At 44.5% G+C, this 19,425-nt stretch overlaps 1 protein-coding gene across 1 annotated transcript in view; it reads left to right on the top strand.

The window, feature by feature from the left end:
- Positions 1–1,222: 1,222 nt before the first annotated feature.
- Positions 1,223–19,425, top strand: part of ETV5 (ETS variant transcription factor 5) — a 57,055-nt gene continuing 38,852 nt past the window's right edge. The window contains exons 1-5 of the mRNA XM_047788389.1: positions 1,223–1,383; positions 4,499–4,617; positions 4,733–4,820; positions 4,934–4,981; positions 5,076–5,126. Of these exons, the coding sequence (XP_047644345.1) occupies positions 4,573–4,617; positions 4,733–4,820; positions 4,934–4,981; positions 5,076–5,126 (232 nt within the window). The 5' untranslated portion in view covers positions 1,223–1,383; positions 4,499–4,572. The remainder of the gene's footprint in view (positions 1,384–4,498; positions 4,618–4,732; positions 4,821–4,933; positions 4,982–5,075; positions 5,127–19,425) is intronic.

Genomic DNA, 19,425 nt, shown 5'->3' with positions numbered 1-19,425 from the left:
TATCCTGGGGGAGAGCAGAGAGTCATCCCACGGCCTTCGCAGAAGGGGGCAGAGGGGGCGGAGAGGGGAGAGGATTGCTTGTTTCCTGGAACACCCTGTTAAGAATCTGAGCAATTGCAGTTAGTGCCCGGTCGTTTGGCAAGAAGAGTAGCTTCTCCTCGTTCCCAGCTGCACGGGATCTAATTCGCAAATGCACCATCTTGCATTCAACACTTAAATGGAAAACAAGCAGGCGATCTAACTCTGCAAGCCCGCTTCGGAGGGATTTATGTTTCTAGGTCGGCGAACCGGTTGGTGTCCTCCCCAGAGAGGATTTCTTTGAGTGCCGACCCTCTCACATCCCGGATCCAAAACCCACTCTGGCGGTTATAAACTGCAATTAAGCATGGGGAGAAAACAGGATTTGGTTGGGCCTTGGGCCTGCCAGTATAAAATAGTAACTAAAAGCTGTTTGAGAGCTCAGATTTTAAAGGGAGATACTGCTTTTTCTTCCCCCACTGGAAACCTAGTTAAAGGAAATTAAGGCCTCTCTTAAAGGTAACTAAGATTAGAGGGCTCGGTTTCCGTTTTCTGTGTTTCTATGGGCCGAACGCCCAGGTCGGTCAGCGAGTTTCGCTCCGGGTGGAATGACAGATTCCTCTCGCCTGAATTCTAAAATGATAACTTCTCTTGGTGCTGCAGCTGCGAACGACCGGCGCTCAGCGGCGCAATCCCGGCAGTGGTGTTGCTGGAGGGCTGGGAGTGGGGGTGGGAAAGAAGTAAGGGTGAATGAGGAAGGGGAAAGAGCCAAGCTTCGGTGAAAAGTTGGAAGAGCTGCAAGGAGGTAAGTAAAGGCGGCTCTTAGAGGCCCTCGGCCCCTTTAAGTGCTTCACTGACTCAGCTAAGCTTCCCCCTCAGGTCGCGTTTTTTATGAATGAAAAACGTCCTTACATTCATTATATAAACAAGCCTGTACTGATTGGCCAATGGGCCCCAGATGCATAAATTATGTAAAACAGACCCCTGAGGGGGTGGGGAGGGACGTGCTGTTGACCAATGAGGACCAGAGTTGATGGGGCGGCTTGGCTGGATTTGCCCGCAGACAGGGTAAACAAGAGGTGATGGGCAGCCGCTGGAGCGGCCTCGGGCCAATGGGAAAACGGCTGGGCTACAGCCGCGGGCCAATGGCGGTGGGCAGAGCGGCGGGCCGCTGGGGGCCGGGCCAGCGCTCCAGCCTGGTTGGCAGCTGCAGCGCAGAGTCCAGCCGCTGGTGCGCGGAGCGGTTCATCGTCTCCAGAGCGGTGCGGCCCAGCCATTCGCCTAGGCACCCAGGCCCGGTGCGCGCGTGCGTGAGCGCGCCTGCGCCCCGGGGCCGCTGCAAGGGGAGGAGAGCCACCGCCTCAGGTGAGGGGGCGTCGAGGGACAGAGGGTTTTCGGAGCGGGTGTCTTGGAAGGGCCCAGCGGGCGAGAGTTCACTGGCTAATTCAGAATCCTCAAAGTCGGGGTGCACTTTCTGTGGTAGCTGAGCCCCCTCCCTTCCGGGGCTGACCGCCCCCTCCTCTTGCGGCCCGGTCCGGTCCGGTTCCTGAGAGGCGTCGAGCGGAGGCGGCTAACGGTTCCGGAGCGCGCAGAGAGCGGGTTTCCGCACGTCGCGGGGGAGGCGCGCGGGAGCGCGAGGTGCGGGGGCTCCCGGGTGGGGATGGAGGGGCGCCGAGTTGCCGGCTTTACCATCTCTGGAGATCTGAGAGTCCGGAGAGGACTTGGGGGCTCTGGAGAAGAGGTACTTGGCAGAGGTTTGCAGTGAGGAGGGGACCTAAAGCAGCTTTGGGCGAATGTTTGAGAGGTGATGCACCCCCACCCCAGTACCAGGAGAGGTTAAGTGACATGTGCAGCCTGCGAGATTTGGGGTGGGCCGGGAACTTAGGCAGGCCTTGCAAGTTTCAGGTTGTGGAAAGTGGACACCAATCCCCCACTCCCACCCCAGCAGACCAAGGGCGTCAGGCTGCACGGCGATTCTCGAGAAATCGGGGAGCATCAGAACCGCGGCCTGGGGATGGTGGAAAAGAAGGGAAAAAAAAAAAAAAAAAAAAGCTGCAGAGGGGGATGGAGAGATGCCGGAGCCTCCTCGCGCTGGATTAGGGATCTGACCGCATTTTCAGAGGGGAGGAGACCTCTGGGGGAAACTGAACTCTTGATTGAAAAGGGGTACCAAAGAGAGATGTTTGGAAGGTTTTTCTAGCGGGGGTGGGGAGGGGGGGATTGGAGGCTGTTGGTAGCGCCCGGCGCCGCAGCTCGTTTCTATGAATGTGGGTGACTTTATGAATGAAGCGGGTTTCTTTCGTTGGCTCGCAGCTCCCTGCGGCTTTTTTTCTTTGCTTTTTTGTGAATGAAGCATTGAGCTTTCCTCCTAAAACGCTGGGGTGAGGGGCCTGCGTCGGAGGCAGGGCGTGAGTTGGGAGTGGGGGCGGGGGCGCATCCAAAGGAGTTTTCATGAATGGAGAAGGCTGGGAATTGGGTGGAAGTGTGTCTTGTTTTGTGAATGGGGCGCAGTGCTAGGGATCCAGTTACAGCCTTTACCTGATGTGGCGGCTGCGGCTCGCTCTCCCATTCATAAAACCGGGCCCGCTGCGCGCCGCGGGGGAGGGGCCTCGATCGGGCCGCTGCGTTGTGTTAAAGTTTTTCCTGGGGGCACCAGGCTTGGGGGGGGGGGGAGCACAAAGGAAGTGGTTTAAACTCCTGGATGAATTCGAGCCTTCCCTTCAGGCTTTTTTTTTTTTTTTAATTTATACTTTGAACACAATTTTTCTAGCCCTTGAACTTTGAGAGTTGCTTTAAAGACCCTCGATGCCTCTTTTGGATTCGCTTCTGGCACCTACTTTCTTTCATTTAATTTTTTAAAAGATTTTTTTTTCCTTCATAGTGAAGTAGTTTTGCAACGCATTCCATTGGTAGACTCTGAAAAGATCTCCCCCTCCGATCTCCTACCCGTTGTCGCCTTCTCCCAATAGACATTTACAGAATTTCTAAGGCGACGATTTATTTAATCGGACAGATTTTTGAAGGCTACAAGGAACTCCTTTTCTTGCCCCTCAACTCAGATTCTGTTTACGGGTTGTTGACATTTGGGAAAGAAGCTCTATCCTGAACGTTTTAGCGCTGTTTGGAAGGCAGGCAGGCAGGCTAGCCAGAGTGTTTTTCTAGGAAGTTATGAACTGTGCGCAGTTTTGCTCCTTTTCCTTTTTCTCTTCGACTTTGAAAATATCTTATTACTTGGATCAAAGTGCTGAGAGGAGGCTGGCCGTGAAGCGTTTCCTTGTATCCTGCTAACTTACAAAAATTTGATATGCTTCACACAGTGTGAAAAACAAATTGGATGGAATTGCCCACTGAGAAAATGTTCCCTATTTAAGATTTGTATATGAGTTAAATAAAAGACTTATCTTTAAATGTGTGGCACTGCTTAGAGCTAGGCTGTATGAAATTAACGTTTCCCCCATTTTGTTGACTTAACTGTTTTTGTTTGAAGAATACAACAAAGTGTTCAGGAAAATGGCACCTTCCTAAAATTGTTACTTTATTCATCTCAAATTAGAAAAAGTTCCCTCCTCTCCATTTTGACCTCCAACCTCTCTTCCCAGCCCCAATGCCTGACAAGTGCTGAAATAAGTTTATTTTTTTTTGTCATGTTGGAGAAAAATTGACTTCACTGTAATAAACTGAATTTTCTTTCCATGGATCTTTTGCTTTTAATGCGTTTTAAAGAGCTGTGGTAGAGATGCATTTAAAATATGTGCAGTGGAATTTAGTTTTATGCATTACTTTTCATAGCTCGTTTATTCTTTTAGAAGTTGGAGATATCACAGATATCTCTGTAAGTTGCCATGGAGATATCTGTCACATTACAGACACTACACCTGTTTGGACAGAAGGTTTGGGTTTTAATAAGGAGCTGTGTATGAAGATAAGTGGACATCTGATTGATGTATTCCTGAAACTAAATATAGTGTTTTACCACTGACCTACAAAATACTTTTAGAAACAGTATGTATGTCAGATTCTTAATTGCAAATAATTTGGAATGCTTAAACCCAGTTTCTCTGCTTCCTGTCACTGTACTGTCAAAAATTAAATTATGTCTTAAAAAAAAAATAACACCACAAATACCCTGGGGAATCTTCTTATGGAGAGAAGCATGAAATCAACCTTTTAAAATGAAAAATAAGGGGTGTGTGGGGGGGAGGTTTAGGGGACAGATAGTAGTAAACCTATAATCTTAATGATTAAATAAAAGAGAAAGATTAAGAGAACGACTAGGTAAATGGATTTGGAACTAAGTCCACCATGACTCTTTAATGTCCTTAATCAAACCCAGGGTTAGTCTGTAAAGCTTACACCTTGAGTGGTCTTTTAGTACCTTAGAGAAAGGTAGTGATTTTGCACAGGCCCTAAAGAAAAAGCAACATAAAATTACTTTCTCTCCCCCCACTTTTAGTTAAAATCTCTCAAATTCATATTACAGGAGGATCCCTTTCCCCCCAGAAATTACTCAATGGTGAGACCTTCCAAAGTGACATTGGAGACGTTGGAAGCACCATGGATGGGTTTTATGATCAACAAGTCCCTTTTATGGTCCCAGGGGTAAGTTTATGTGCTTTTGGTTTGTTTGGTCCTCCCTCCTTCCTGGATTGTGGCACAGCCCCCTTTGCACCCCTTTATTACTCTTGCGTCCTCACTGTCTATTGGCCGCTTCCAGAAATCTCGATCAGAGGAGTGTAGAGGGCGGCCTGTGATTGACAGAAAGAGGAAGTTTTTGGACACCGATCTGGCTCACGATTCTGAAGGTAGGGAAGCTGTCCCCTCTGTTGTGACTTGCTCAAATGGCTCCCAACAAAAACTTCCCTCTTCTCCCCAGAAGAGGAATTCTCATTCTGGTGTCTTCTGTTTTCAATTCCAGAGTTGTTTCAGGATCTCAGTCAACTTCAAGAGGCTTGGTTAGCTGAAGGCAAGTTTCTTGGCTGTCCTATTTTCCACATAAAACATTTTATTGTGCTTTTTAATAAAACTTAAAATGTCTAAAATAAAAATCTCTTTTCCAGCACAAGTTCCTGATGATGAACAGTTTGTCCCAGATTTTCAGTCTGATAACTGTAAGTACCTTTCTAGTGGTGGCACATGTGTTCTGAAATTGTCTAGTCTTGGATCATTTGTGTCTAGAATATTCTTTTCAGTTGTAGCCAGCATATTTGGACAGTGGGATGCATTTGGTTTCTTTTAATAATTCAATGCTACCCCTCCCCAAAATTTGTTTCATTCCCTATTGAAATTATTTCTAAGGTGCTTTTATTTTATCGCAGGTAAGATTTACAGAACAGAATTCCATCCTAAAGTTCTATTTGCCTAAGATTTTTGCAAGGCTTCAAGCTCGAAATTATAACTTAATTGAAATTATAAGATGTTGGACCAAGCATCCATTAATCAGACATTATCTTACAATGGTTTTGGGGGGTTTGTTTTATAAATTAAGTTCTTAATGTGAATCATAAGCCTGACATTTTTTTCCCTTTAAAGGTGCAGAAAATAGTAAATGAACGATTCCAGTTCATTGTGGCTTCACCCAACATGTTGTCAATTTTGTTTGTGGTTCAGAAAAAAAAAAAAAGTCACCCAGAGTAGTCACAGATTGGACCTGATTTACACTTATTTTTCTTGTAGTTGTCTGGACTTTGTTGCTCACAGAAGGGTAAAAACTTTTTCTTAAAATGGTCATTGAGTGCCCCATCACTGAGATAAATGCAGTGGGAGCTCAGTGCTGGCAAGGGCACAGTTAGTTTTGCACTGATCTTTTGGGGCTGTCCTCAACAGGTCTGGGAGGTTTTATGGTCCAGGCAGAGCTATCAAGGACAAAGCTGGCTGATGAAATTTGAGCAGCACAGGGCAGCTCTAGAGAGCATTAGTCACTGGCGAATGCGCAGGTTTAAGAGAGGCCTGGAGAAAATGCTGCCTCTCTTGAGAGTTGCATCATAGAGAAATTCGTGTCTCTTAGTCATAGTTTATAATAGCAAGCACCTGAGCCAGGCAAGGATTAGATTTCTCATTTTGCACCAACAAATTCTTCCCAGCTTTGTTTTATCTCATGTGTATGTAAAAATGCCACTGGGAGAGAAGGTATCTTTGGGTCTAAGGTAAAAGCTGGAAATTCTAAATGGATAAATGAAAGACCAGAGGTACCAGCTAGACATTCTTTAATGATAGGTCTCATATTCAAGGTGCAATTCAAGGTACAATGCTATGAAACTTTAAAAGGGAACAAACTGTAACTCACAGATGCATGGTTATCTTAGCTTTGTCATAGCTTGCTGTGGATGTTTTCTATAGGAAAGTAAATGCATGTTAGTTATTGCCCTTTGATTGCTTTCAAGTGGGTGGGAGACTTGCCACTGAAAAGTTAAAGATAACCCAAACTGTGTGTGTGCCTGCGCGCGTGCACACGATGTTTACAAGATAAAAGACAAGATTTGTAATCCTACTTTGTTCTGTGTTGACAATTTGGCCCAGCCTTTCCAGTTCTTGTCCAGAGCAGCATAAACTGCAGTCTGTTTGGGAGGTGGCTTTGTTGGCAGAGATTCTTTGAAATGATTTTATGACGCTTTTGTTTGTTCCTCTGTAACCCAAAAGAGTTAAAACAAGATTCTAAATCGATAAATGAAAGACCAGAGGTACCAGCTAGGTGAGATGACTGCATTCAGATTGATTTCATGTGCTGAAGCAAAGGTATGTTGTTTAGAGAAAGATATCAGCAAACAGGATTCATATTTGGAGAGAGATTTATCTGCAGGAAGAGGCTAAAGTGAAAGAATCAATAAATGTGTTTTGGCTCCATAGAAATAATTCCTGCTCAGCGAATAGAATGTGCTAAGTTCTTTAATTAAAGTGCCATACCTAAAATGGAGCTGCTTTAGGCGATGTGTCTGCTTACCAAGTGTGATATGTTTTTTAACTTTGTTTGCTTTGTGCTTTAACTTTGTAAGGTGGAACTTTTCTGCCTTTTTATGGATAAAGCAGATGGTTGAGTAGCCTCAAAAAGTCTTTGAATAATTCTTTCCCCCTCTCTGACTCTTATTCTAGAGATGGAGCTTCAAGAAGGGTAGACTCACGTAGAAGTTAGGTTCATGAACCAAAATGTGTGGGTGTATCCTTGAGCCATTTATCCTTGTTCCTCTGTGTAACTGCTTTGACTTCACTTTGACTATGGCTGGCAGTGTAGATTCATAGACACTGGCAGACCCCAGGGCCGGGCAGACTCTTCTCTGTGAGCGCATCTCACAACCTCATGTTGAGGATCAGTTTCCACTCCAGTCACTTTCTGGAAAAGTCCATGCTTGTTTCATGGGGAGAAACATTCAGATTTAATGAAATCTTATGAATTGGCTTGAATCACCCAAACAATGAACTCTAAACTGGTCCTTCTCAGGTAAAGCAAACCTCTTCCGTAGGGTAGCAGAAACATTTGTGATAAGTATTCTTCTGTGGGCTGCTGCAAGAGGTAGTCTACCTTTCCTGTTACTGATGATTTAACTTTTCATCTTGCACATGTGAGGGGATGTATGTATGAGAAAGAGAGAAAAGACTACTAAGTAATGTGGATAACTTTTTTTAGAACATCGGGTTTGAAAATCATGGTTTTTTGTTGTTGTAAACACACTAAAGTCAATTTCTAAACAGATTATATTCTGTAAAATTTCCAGATTTGGGTTCCTATCCATAGCATCATCTATCCATAAGTGATTTGTATAAATGAAACCATTGTTCTTATAAGTCTTTAGATTCACCTCCATCGCAAGTATAGACATACGTCAAGGATTCCCCACCTGGAGACTCTTAAAGGTCACATTCAAGGGAATATAAAGGGTGACTTGTAGTTATAGGAGTTCTGCTGGTGGCAGTCATTGTCCCTTGAACCTGAGAAGTAACCCTGAAGATCCCAGATTGTTTGAGCTAGAAGTCCTTTGTAGAGATGGTGGTGCCCAAGCCTTTCATTTTAGTAAGGGGATAATATAAGGTCCCGAGAGCTTGGGACACTGAATAGTGGTTGGGGGAAGAAGGGAGGGGTTCAGTGAAATGAGGGGGAAAAAGTGCATAAAATCATCTCCTTAAAGAAGCTCTCACAAAGCTGCAGAGCCAGGGGGCACTGTCATGCTCAAAGGGCACTTAGGGCCCTCCCTTGTTACTTTGACACCGCAGTTCTCGTCCTTCTGTGATCCCAAGAAACCTACTCAGTATCTTGGTGCTTTCATGTAGGATTTGGAAGAAAGAGAAATTATAAAATTGACATGCTTCCTAGAAGACCTTAGTATGCGTACAGGTAAAACTGTGTGAATATATATCCTGTATATTATAAATAAGTGTGTGTGCATGCGCTCATAGCTATATGTGTTATAAATGTGTAGCTAAATATGAATTAACACACAGAACTAGCAGCCCACAGAATCTGGGTCAATAGATGTGTACGCATTTTTACTACGCATTTTCACAGAATTAGCTCCATATCAAAACATGGATAAGAATGGAGCTCAAAGCGCTTTAGATTTGGGATAAGGGTAGGGAGTCGACATTTATTTCTCTAAACTGATGAGCACCTTAGGTTATCGCTAGATTTTAGCATGTATAAATAGTTTTTTTAAATGCAAATTTCACTTCTGATTTCTTTTTAAATCTCACTCATCTTTTTCAGTTGTGATATTGTGAATGTTTCATCTGCCAGCATCTTGAATAACTAAAATGTTTTATGCTAGGGAGAAAGGATGGTAAAATCTTATTTTAAAACATGGTCTTCGTACCAAATAGAAAGAATTGTTTGAAAATCTAAATGACCTTCTTTTCCCCTTGAAGTGTTCTTTTTAGATTTGTGCTTCAAAAAGAATGGACCAACTGGAGGAAGTAAGGGTAATTTCCTAAGGACTGGCTAATTAACTGATAAAATCGACTTTTCATAAATACATTGCAATAGATGGCTGGGGAAATAGGATTAACTATTATGACAGCCCCTGAGCCTAAAATACATTGTTCTTGATCATGTTTCGGTATGAGATTGTTCATCTGGATTTTTTTTTTTTTAAACTGTACGGGAGGTTGATATGGCAAAGGAAGTGCCTTACTTTTGGACCCAGACATGAATGTAGCAAAACTGTACATTTACTTGCTTTGTGTTCTTGGGCCATCTCTAGATGAAAGGAGCATCCTAAAGTCTTTTTGTTATGGAATGTATGGAAGAAAACAGTAGATACTTTTAGAGGCTCGAAGGAGTTGGAGTTCATTTTATCCTTTTCCAGAGCCTTAGCTCTGAAAGTAAGGTGAAGAAACAGGAGGAGAAAAACTGGAGGTTATTTGATTCCACGTTTTACACACCTTTCAAAATCTTTGTTAGCTTGCCCGCCACCTTACCACTGAGAAGGGGCTAAATGATTTGAAATCCTTCCTGTTTTGATAGCTTCCAAGATCCTTAAGATGCAGGACTCCTAAGAACCAAGACCCAGTATTCCTACTTAGCCAACAGAGCCGTGTGTTTACACAAAGCCTGTTTTCATCTAACTTCAATTCAGTTAGGCTTATTAAAAACTGTAGATTTTTTTTCTCTTCCTCTTCTATGTCTTTCTGCTCTTGGTTCTTTTATAAAACCCAGTAACCTCTCCAGTCTTTCGTGTTTGGTGAGAAAGACTTGGGATGGGGAATTAACATCTGTGTCTGCCAGTGCAGATCACTTTTGTAGATTCCAGAGGTAGCAAAATCCTGGCATCAATCACGAAATTACAGTCTACCCCCTGTTTTTCAACATGCTTCAGTTTTATAAGATTAAGACATGAGTAGTTTGTTAAAGCTGAGAATTTGACTATCTGCCATGTCAACCACCTAGTAGTAACATTGTTTTCATTTCAGTCCTAGAAAAAACATTACTGCTGGTGGGGGAGGGTGGGATGTGTAATCCTCTACCCAGAGACCCAAGGCTCCACATGTTTCTGGGGTTTTAATGGTGGTAAAGCACATCCAGGCTCAGAGGCTGACAGCCCCCTCTCAGGCACGGCTGCCCTTGAGGCAGCTTGGGCCCCATCTGTGCCCTGGCACACAGTGCTTCTCCACTTGGAATCCAAGGAGCTCAGAGTCTTGTCATGTTGCAGTTCCCAGCTCTTGGACAAGTGCCAGGCATTGCTGATGCCAGTACCGGATTAGGTTTCTTTTTAAAAAATTCATTTTGTGAACTCATCAAGCTCATTTAACAGAGGCTTCGGTCGTCAGTTTCTATCATTGTCCCATCCTTCTAAGAGGCTCAGCTTAAAATCAAGGAGAGACAAGACACCAGTCCCCTAGTGTGTCTGGGAGGATGTGTGCACAAGCACGTGTGTGTGTTTGTAACCATGAGGTAAGTACGCCTTTGGGCTTGGCAGGTAAATGACGGTGAACTGGCAACTCAGATGTTAACATTGAGAAGAGCCTCTTCATAAAGGGACTGTGCCTAACGAATAAAGAAGGCTCCCCTGCCCAGCAGAAGAAAACATCTAGAGGGAAGTTGCAGAAGAGAGTGAAGATTCTAGGGAGCAGGCTAAGGATTAGCTATTAAAAGACCAGGAGTTTGATCTGTAAAGCAGCCAAGGCATTGAATGGGGAGTCTTGTTAGAAAGATGCAGAGAAATGCTTCTGGTGTCACCCTCTGAGTTCACTGGGAGTGGGGGCAGGCAGTGAGAAGAGGTCAACAGGAGATGTTGGAAAGTAATCAAATATGTTAAGAAAAAAAAAAACCCCATCTGCTAAAATTCATTTCCTGGGTTTGACTTTCCTAAAACAGTGTGCTCTTCCTTAAAATAATGTCTGGTTGTCACACTGGCTTCACCAGCTCTCCCTACAGGTGATCACTGAAGATTTGAAAAAAATCTTTTAAGAATCTCAATTAGTTTTTAGCCATGTACTTTGCATTGTCATTAGAGTAGATTTCACCCTTCAACCATAGATCTCCCTACTCTTCTCTTTTGGTGTCTCATGGGCATTCTGGGGGGTATTATAAACCTTTCCAGCCAGACATGAAGTCAGGAAAAGAAACGTGAAACTGTTCATAAGGGTGGCTCACCCCCTCCCCCCTCTGCAGCCCAAATCTGGTAGTGAGTTTTCTCCAGAGACCCACTCCCTTAGGGAAGAAGCCAGGTGGCTCCCCATACAGCTCTTGGCAATGAATAGAAAAGCAAGGAGTCTGCAAAGGCCGCCTTCCATAGAGAGCTGTCCTCTAATGCAAACCAGCTTGCCCCCGGGGACTGAAGAAATAACGCTGAGGTCTGGTTCTCTCCGCTGGTAGCTACAGTAAGATTCTGAAGTGGGCTGCACAAGATAGATTTCTTTTGCCAGAGGGCACTTGCCGACCTCACTTGGAGCTGACTTGCACACCCTTGCGGATTTCAGCTGAAGTCTTCTGAATCTTGGGATGGGCGCAAAGCAGGCAGGCGCCTGCAGTGTCTGAATTTCTTACATAAACACAGCGCGCTGGGCGAGCAAGCGTCCCCGCGGCGACAGCTGGGCTCTGCTCCGTCTGCCCCTGCAAGCTGAGCTGCAGAGTCGTCCTCCCCCCCCCCCCCCCTTTGCCTGAATGGAGCATTCCAAATTGGTTGTGAATGGAGGGCGGGGCTCCCTTGCAGACTTTTTCAATGAATAACCAGACCCCATTGTGCAGCCTGTGGAAAAACAACCAACTCAAACAACACTGGGACTGTTAGAAATATGCTTGTGATTGGCAGCTTGGAGAACCTCCAAAATTAGTTTCCTTTGGCTTCCCTGCTGCTCCCTGTGCTCCAAGCCTGGACTTAATGGGGTTCGAGTTTTCTTTTAAGTGCTGACTTTAACCCTCCAACTAACTGCCAGGCTGGCAGCCTGGGCTTAGGCGAATGGCTGCTGCTGACCCATGGTTTTGCCCCCTTTTCTTTGTCTCCCCTTTTAGACTAGCTGTCTAAGAGGAGCGATAATACAAGAGGGTGGTTTAGTTTCCCTGGAGAGAGAGGTGTTGAGACTCGATCTAAGACTATCACCCTTTTATCTCCCCATTCCCATGGGGTTGTGGCTTTATCTCCCCACCGAAGATTGCTGCCTGCTCTTCTCCAGTCTTTACTCCAGGCCTGAAGGACAGAATGGGTGTTTGCCTCCACAGTGCTTACGCTTACATTTTAACATGGGAGGGACCGAGCGGTAATTTCTCTGCTCCTTGGCCTTCTCTCTGTTTATTTCTCACTGTGGTCAGATACTTGTCAATTTAAAATGACCCTCCCTATGGCTGCACCTCTCCCACTGGGCCGTCATCAAATGCTTTGCTTCCTCAAATGCACGTTCTAGGAAGTAGCAGAAAGAACCCAGACTCTGAGACATCCCAGGTCCCAGGGTGGCTTCCTCACCCTGAAACTAGGACATATTCTAGGGGTACACTTGGCTTTAGTCATGCCCACCCAAGGCCTCTTCTAACCTCTTGGCTTACAGCTCACAGATCCTTCCCCAGCTCACCTTCCCACCCCCGCCGGGACAGGCTAGACCCGGGCTTGTATGATTAGCATAAAAAAAGACAGTCGGTTAAAAAGCAAGACAAAACTTAATAGTAATGGTCCTGTGCCATTTCCTCAGAGTTTTAAAATTAAGAGCTTCTCTTAATTCCTGCTCCTCATCCTCACAACTCTAATGAGGCTTGTTTGCGTTTGTATTCTGCTGTAAGGATTTTGTCTTCCGAAATAGTTCGCTCGCGGTTAAAAATTGGTCTTGCAAGTATGTCTTCCCTTCCCTATTTAAAAAAAATGAACAGGCCTGGGTAAATTGTCCTTTTGTGAGAGAGTTTGAAACCTCTCAGGAGGTAACTCTAGATATCGGCTGTGCTAGAGGATGCTGATATTTGTGCTTCTCCAGAGGGCTGAGGAGGACTTAGCTTACATAAACACTTTTCAGCCCAGTGCCTGGAAATGCTTTGTAATTGCCTGAAAGAGCACTTAATGAGGGTCTTTTGTACTTTTCCCATAGAGAAGGTAGAATAGAGGGGGGGGAGGTCTTTTCTACAGGGCTGCCCACTGTAAAGACTAGATCCTGAAAGGCCTGCCCCAAGTTTCCTAGTCTGAATTTTAATAGAGAATAATTTAGTGATTAGTGCTGAGGAATACCTCGGCAGAGTCAGAACCGGTCTGCTGCTCCTCAGCTTCCTTTCCTTTCCTTCCCCACCAGCTTTGGGAATCTTATTTTTTGAGGAATAAAGAGTAAGCAGCATAGGGCCTTAATGGATTCTGTATTATGACATATGGTAAACATAGTCCCTACCTCCCAATTTCCATTCCTGTTGAAACAAGAAGCAATTTCACTTAGGCTCTAGGTGTTTCTAGAAGCAGATAGCCCCCTGTTGTATGTTTCTTCATGTCCCCTGGAGCCTTAGCACCTTGCTCTGCTCAAAGCTGATACTTGGTGAATGTACTGTGCACACCACCCACCCTCTCTGTCCTGTTCTTTCCTTCCCTGCCGCTCCTTCCACCAGCCCATAATACTCCCTCCAGCTGGCAGGGAAGTAACTCTGTAACCTGAGTTCTGAGAGTCCTTGGGATGACCTTAGAGATAAATGGGAAAACGAAATAAAACCTAGCTGGGGATATTTCTCATTTTCTGGTTCCTCCTTTAAACACATACACTGGCCAAGTCTTGTCAGGCTGCATCTAGACTGTATAGCTAATGCTGTTCCCCAGTAAGACTGCAGGTGCCAGAGGACAAGTCACAGTTTAGGCCCCCTTGACACACTTGCTGCATCTCTACTTCTAGGAGCAGTGGAGCTATAGATAGAACAGTTTTCTCAGAGAAGAAGCCGATTTCCCCAGGGTATGGGTTTTCTCCCCTCAGATGTTTCAGAGGAATTTTAAACTTGGAGTTGAAGGTAAAATTTTCCACAGTGATTCAGTCCTACTTCCAAGTATTGTTGATGCTTTTCTTTAATGCCAGTTTAGATGAGAATCAAATAAATTGGAATAAGTTATAGGAGGAGTATTAAAAGGTTTGGTTTCACTTTTTTCTCCATTCTGGAGAGTCCTGTTTCCCCTCTCTTGAGGGGCGTGTTCCCCTGTGAGCAGCCCTCCTGGTAGAATCTGCTGTGGCTGAGGGGAAGCTCGCAGTGAGGAAGCCATCATGTCATGTTGGGAGAACAGGGCTCTCTTTAGGCCTCTTTCTCAGGGGTGAAAGTTAAGCAGAAAAGTTGTCTATCATACGGATTTCTCCATAGTCTAGAGTTTGGGGATGTGACACTGATGCAGTTAGAAATATTTGTTCTCTCCAAGATATTTTCATGGCAGAGCCACATATCAATACACAAGCCCTACCTCAGTCAAAGTTGGGCCAATCACTTTTTTAGGTTTTCTCCTTTAATTTCTAATTCTTACATTCAAGGCCTCTGGGTTTCCATCTTTCAGAATTCTGGAATAACAAGCCTAAGTCGTCAGGATGACTCTCTTGAAGGAAAGGAACTGTGCAAATCCAGGCTGCTTCAAGAATAACACTGAAGTATGGAGAAAGCATGAACTTAGAGTAGATCTGAAACAAGTTCTTTGGGTCAAAAAAAAAAAAAAAACTCCATACGATCATTTCATGGAATTATCTTATTTGATAACATTGGTTCATTGGTTTTCTGTTTAGAAATGACTATTTGAAAGACGCAATTTTGTGCTGAGAGCAAGATGTGGCTGTTCTGTGATTGACGCTTTCTGACCCACAGGACATTTCTGACTTAGTTCACTCATCCAGGGCGAGTTCGTCTTACTAACATGACCACGTCTTTAGGGAGGAGAAAAAAGGAGCATTAACATAAAGATTCTCTCTCCTTCTGTTTTAACCAGAACTAGAATGGAAACCTTTCAAAATCCCCTGTCATTATTCTTAGTTCCGGTAGAGATGAAGAAAGGCCGATATCCTTAGCAACTGGTCTTCCTAGCTGATGACCGAGGATATGACCAGCCAGCCTCTTCCCTGCCAAACTTGCCCCTGGGCTGTAGGTCCCTTTTGAGGAGTCTCCTAAGGCCTCCCTGTGCCAAGGCCTATGACCCTGACCTCTTCCCAGGGCCCTCCCAGCCCCTTGCAGCAGAAGAGGCCAGCCTCAGGGATCACTTCTGCTCTTCCTGGCCAAAGCTATCCCCCCCTTGGTCTACCCCATTGCTCTCCTTTAGAATCTGGGCGTCACCCTTGATGGGTCACTTTCTCCTCTCTGGAGGGGGAGTAGAGAGATGGGGAAGCCTAGAGACTAGAGTATCCCCTGCATTTTGAGTGGTCAGCCTGGGTGGCGCTCTCCCACTTTGGGTTGCAAGTGTTCATTATACAGTGACCTCTGAAACTGACTTCCATGGGCAAAATTTAGTTTTTCATCTTCTTCCCAGTACTATTGCAGTCCTTGATTGATTTTGAGATACCAGGTGCTCAGTCTGCTACCAGTGCCTGCTGTTGCTGGATGAGGCAATGGAAGATCAGAGAGGGGAGGGAAGACCTTTTTGTGGGATGATGCAGTCCTCAAGCTGGGCCCAGGCAGAAACAGACCTCCAAGTCACCCACCTCCCCTCCCCTTTAAAGCCTTTTTCCTATGAATTATAACCTCCCCCCCTTGTCCAGTCAATCCCTCTTTTCCACAGGGAAGTTAAAACCCGTTTAAAAGTGTAAAAGTGGGAGTTCCCGTCATGGCTCAGTGGTTAACAAATCCGACTAGGAACCATGAGGTTGCGGGTTCGATCTCTGCTCTTGCTCAGTGGGTTAAGGATCCAGCGTTGCTATGAGCTGTGGTGTAGGTCGCAGACATGGCTCGGATCTGGCGTTGCTGTGGCTCGGGTCGAGGCTGGCGGCTATAGTTCCGATTGGACCCCTAGCCTGGGAACCTCCATATCCTGTGGGTGTAGGCACCCCCCCAAAAACACACACACACACAAAAGTAAAAGCACGATTTTCATCTTTTCCTGCTTTTACCCCCACCAGAAGGGCTTTGTTTGGGGGTCTAACAGAAGCTACAACCTGGGGGCCCCTTAAGCTGCAACATTGACATCTTCAGAGCTGGATTTCTCCATTGAATCTGTCTTGTATCATATATTCCACATTCCAGGGGGCAGTAAGAGTGTAAAATACCATAACACCAGCCCTATCCAAACAAAGTCTAGAAACACTTCACCCTCTGGAGCCCATGTGAGCAGTGCGGCATCTTGTCACTGGAGCACCAGCCTTTCCCCCAGAGAAAGCAGCATTCTGCAAACCCAGTGCTTTATCTGGGCACAACCTAGACCTATGTTGCTGTTGTCAGCTCAAGTCCACAGCAGAGATTTAAGGTTATCCAAGGTAAACAGAAAATGGAAGAGGGGCTTACAGAGCATGGCCTCATGGTTTTAACTTCTTTATGGTATCAATTCTGTTGTCTAATTTAAAACCCAGGTGGGAGACATTCCATCAATAACTCTAATTCCTGTATCTGGGAGAGATTCCACTGCCTTGGCAGGTGACCTCTCAGAGACGTTTCAGATACCACTCTCTACTAATGCTATTTATACCTTGTCAGAGTTGGGCCAGTTCGTGTTAAGCTCCTTTTCCTCCCTTTAATTTCTGACTGTTGTATTCAAGGCCTCTAGTTTCCATTTCAGAATTCTGGAGTAATCTTTGGATGGCCCTGCTAACCCTGTTATTTTGCCCCTCCATTTGTGAGTGGAGAGTCGTGTCTCCAGAGCCACAGTCTCCATACCATCTTTCAAGTTAGTACCTATCATTTTTAATAGGAACTCACCAGCAAAGTATCTCTCGGCTCGCATCCCCCAAAAGTTCCAGCTCTAGAATTTCCAAGTAATTTGCTATAACCTCTACTCTTATGGGCAAGAAAGATGTCTTCTTTCCACTCTAGCAAGACCTGGCTCTGTTTTAGAGGTTATTATTTCACTCTGATATTCCCCAGCCATCTTCATGCAGGGTCATCAAGACTGGATTTTGCTCTTGGGTTTATCCTGTTCCAAAACCAATGTAATTCTAACCCTAGTTGTTGGATCTCCCTGTCTTTTCCTATAGTCCATGTCATGATGATAAGTTCAAAGGCTTTTTTGAGCTGACTACTATTACCCTGAGTTTCTCACTCTAAATTATGAAAAATAGAGGGCTTCCCCCCCGCCCCACCTTTGGTCCACATACCAATTCCTGAAGCCTCTCTTCTGCTGACTGTAGGTTTTTCCCACTGCATCAGAGAAATCTGATTCCTGGAGCCAGATGTTCCAGGAACTAGCTTTTATCAGTTCCTAATTTGGCTCTTGGGTTATTTATTGTACAGAAGCTGATATTGGCCACATAGGGAGGACTTCTATAATTGTTAATTGATGAATTCTGCTACACCATGGGGCTCTGGAATATACCACCAGGTCCTTATTCAGGCCTTTGGTCCTCACTGAGAAATAGGACATGTAGGAAAGAGTAAGCTGGAATAATTGAACCATAACCCCCAACCCCCACCACCATGATTAATCTCCAATCTGAAATTCTGAATACTACCACTGTTACTCATCATAAGCCTTGTAGTACTGTTTGATTTCTTAAACTATGTGAATTTATTAGTGTGATGAAAAAATAAGTTATTTTAAGTAAAATAAAATCTTGAATACTGCTCCCATATCAATTGTAAAGAGATCTTTCTGGATACTTACTGATAACAAATTCTATCCCAGAACGGAAACCTTGCTTTCTTCATGAAGGACTTTGCCTCCCCTGAAATCTCAGCCTGTATGTGTGGTATGATCACCTAGGTGTTGGCTGTATCAGGTATTTGTCATATTCCCATGAGTCCTGTAGAGAGCCTTGATTCCATGCCAGGGTCCTGTTGCCATCCTCGATTCCCAAGAGGTAAAGGTACAGGGGATTCTCCAAGCCAACACACTTTCTTCAATACAATTTAGGTCTTTGGCTCCATGCTCCTATCTGTTATCCTAGCCTGGTTAGATAGGTTGGACCAGTTGGAGCCCCCAGAAACTCCTATGCCCTTCATCCCCAAGGCTCAGGGCACCGAAAGCCCAGACCAGCCGTTTCCAGCTTCCTCTCTTGACCCTAGCCATGCTCAGACTTTATGGTCAGAGGGAGCCCAGCCAGCTACGTGGAGGGAGGAGTGAAGAAGAATCCTGAGAACTTTAATTCTTTTTAATTCCGCCAACCTTCACAGGTTGGTGTTGGCTGCTTTGTGCCTTCTTGGGGGACGCAGGGGATGAAACCTAATGAGTTGTCCAGCTGTCTGTCCTGGTCATGTTCTAAACCTGTTGTGCACATGTACTCACCAGGAATGGAGATTCTGCATTTCTTTCCAAGAATGCTTTGTGGTCTTGAACTTATGTTCTACTTAGATGTGCATTGATATGTGTATGGGATTACTGATCGGCTTTACTTTGTTAATATTTTGTTCTTGTGTACCTGTGGTCTTTTTGCCCAGGCAGTGGTAGGTGTGGCAGTGGGCAGAAGTCATGGTGATAGCAGTGGCAATTTTCATCTTGTCCTGCTTGGCTCTTCTCCTCTCCTTTCTAAATGGCCCAGGGCCCCCCAAATATTTGAGAACCACTGGTTTAGATGTAAGAGTACGACTTGAGTAGAGTATACTCAAGTATGTCCTCATGTAGTTTTGGATTCCCAGGGCTATATTATCCAACATGGTAAAGATATAAGATAAACAGGACAGTATCTTTCCAGCCTGGTAATAGGCCAGGGGTGGCTTCTTTTGTGTGAGAATGCATGGTTTTGAAGTTCTTAGCATGTCTACTGACCTGTTAGTCAACCATAGGATAAAATTTTTTTTTTTCTCTTCCAAGTTATCTTGGAGGAGATGATAATCTTTTATTAACTCATTTTAAAAACATTTTGCTGTATTTACTTCATTTCTCTATGTGTAGATATTTTTTTTCTTTGCAAACAATTTGCAGGCATCATGACATTTCACTCTCAAATACTTTAGAGTGCATCTCCAAAGACTGAGGACTTTTTTGTACATAGCCTAAGAAAATAAACTTTTTTCAGTAACATTCAGAATTCCCCAGTTGTCTTTTACAACTGATAATTGGTATTGGTTTTGCTCTAGGATTTAAGAATCACACATTATATTTATTGTTATGCTGCCTTTATCTTCAGTCTACAGCAATCTGCTTGTTTTCCCTGACCTACCCCCCACAACAGTGACCTTTTTTGAAGAGCACCGGTCAGTTATTTTGTAGTTGAATTTTTTAGGGTACATTTTTAAAAGATATGTAGAAATGCAAACAACATACAGAAGTGCTGACCTTAGGCCTGGAAACTCCCTATTTTTGAGGATTTTCTCACTTCTCATATCCATGTTGTTATGTTGACCTTAAAACACTAACAAAAACAAAACAGATTGAGAGAACTTGTGCATATTTGAGAAGCACGCTTTTGAGAAACTCATTA

Source organism: Phacochoerus africanus, chromosome 1 (genome assembly GCF_016906955.1).
Source record: "Phacochoerus africanus isolate WHEZ1 chromosome 1, ROS_Pafr_v1, whole genome shotgun sequence".
In the NCBI taxonomy this organism is placed as follows: domain Eukaryota; kingdom Metazoa; phylum Chordata; class Mammalia; order Artiodactyla; family Suidae; genus Phacochoerus; species Phacochoerus africanus.
Note: the sequence above shows the minus strand (reverse complement) of the source record. Positions and strands in the feature narration are given on the sequence as shown.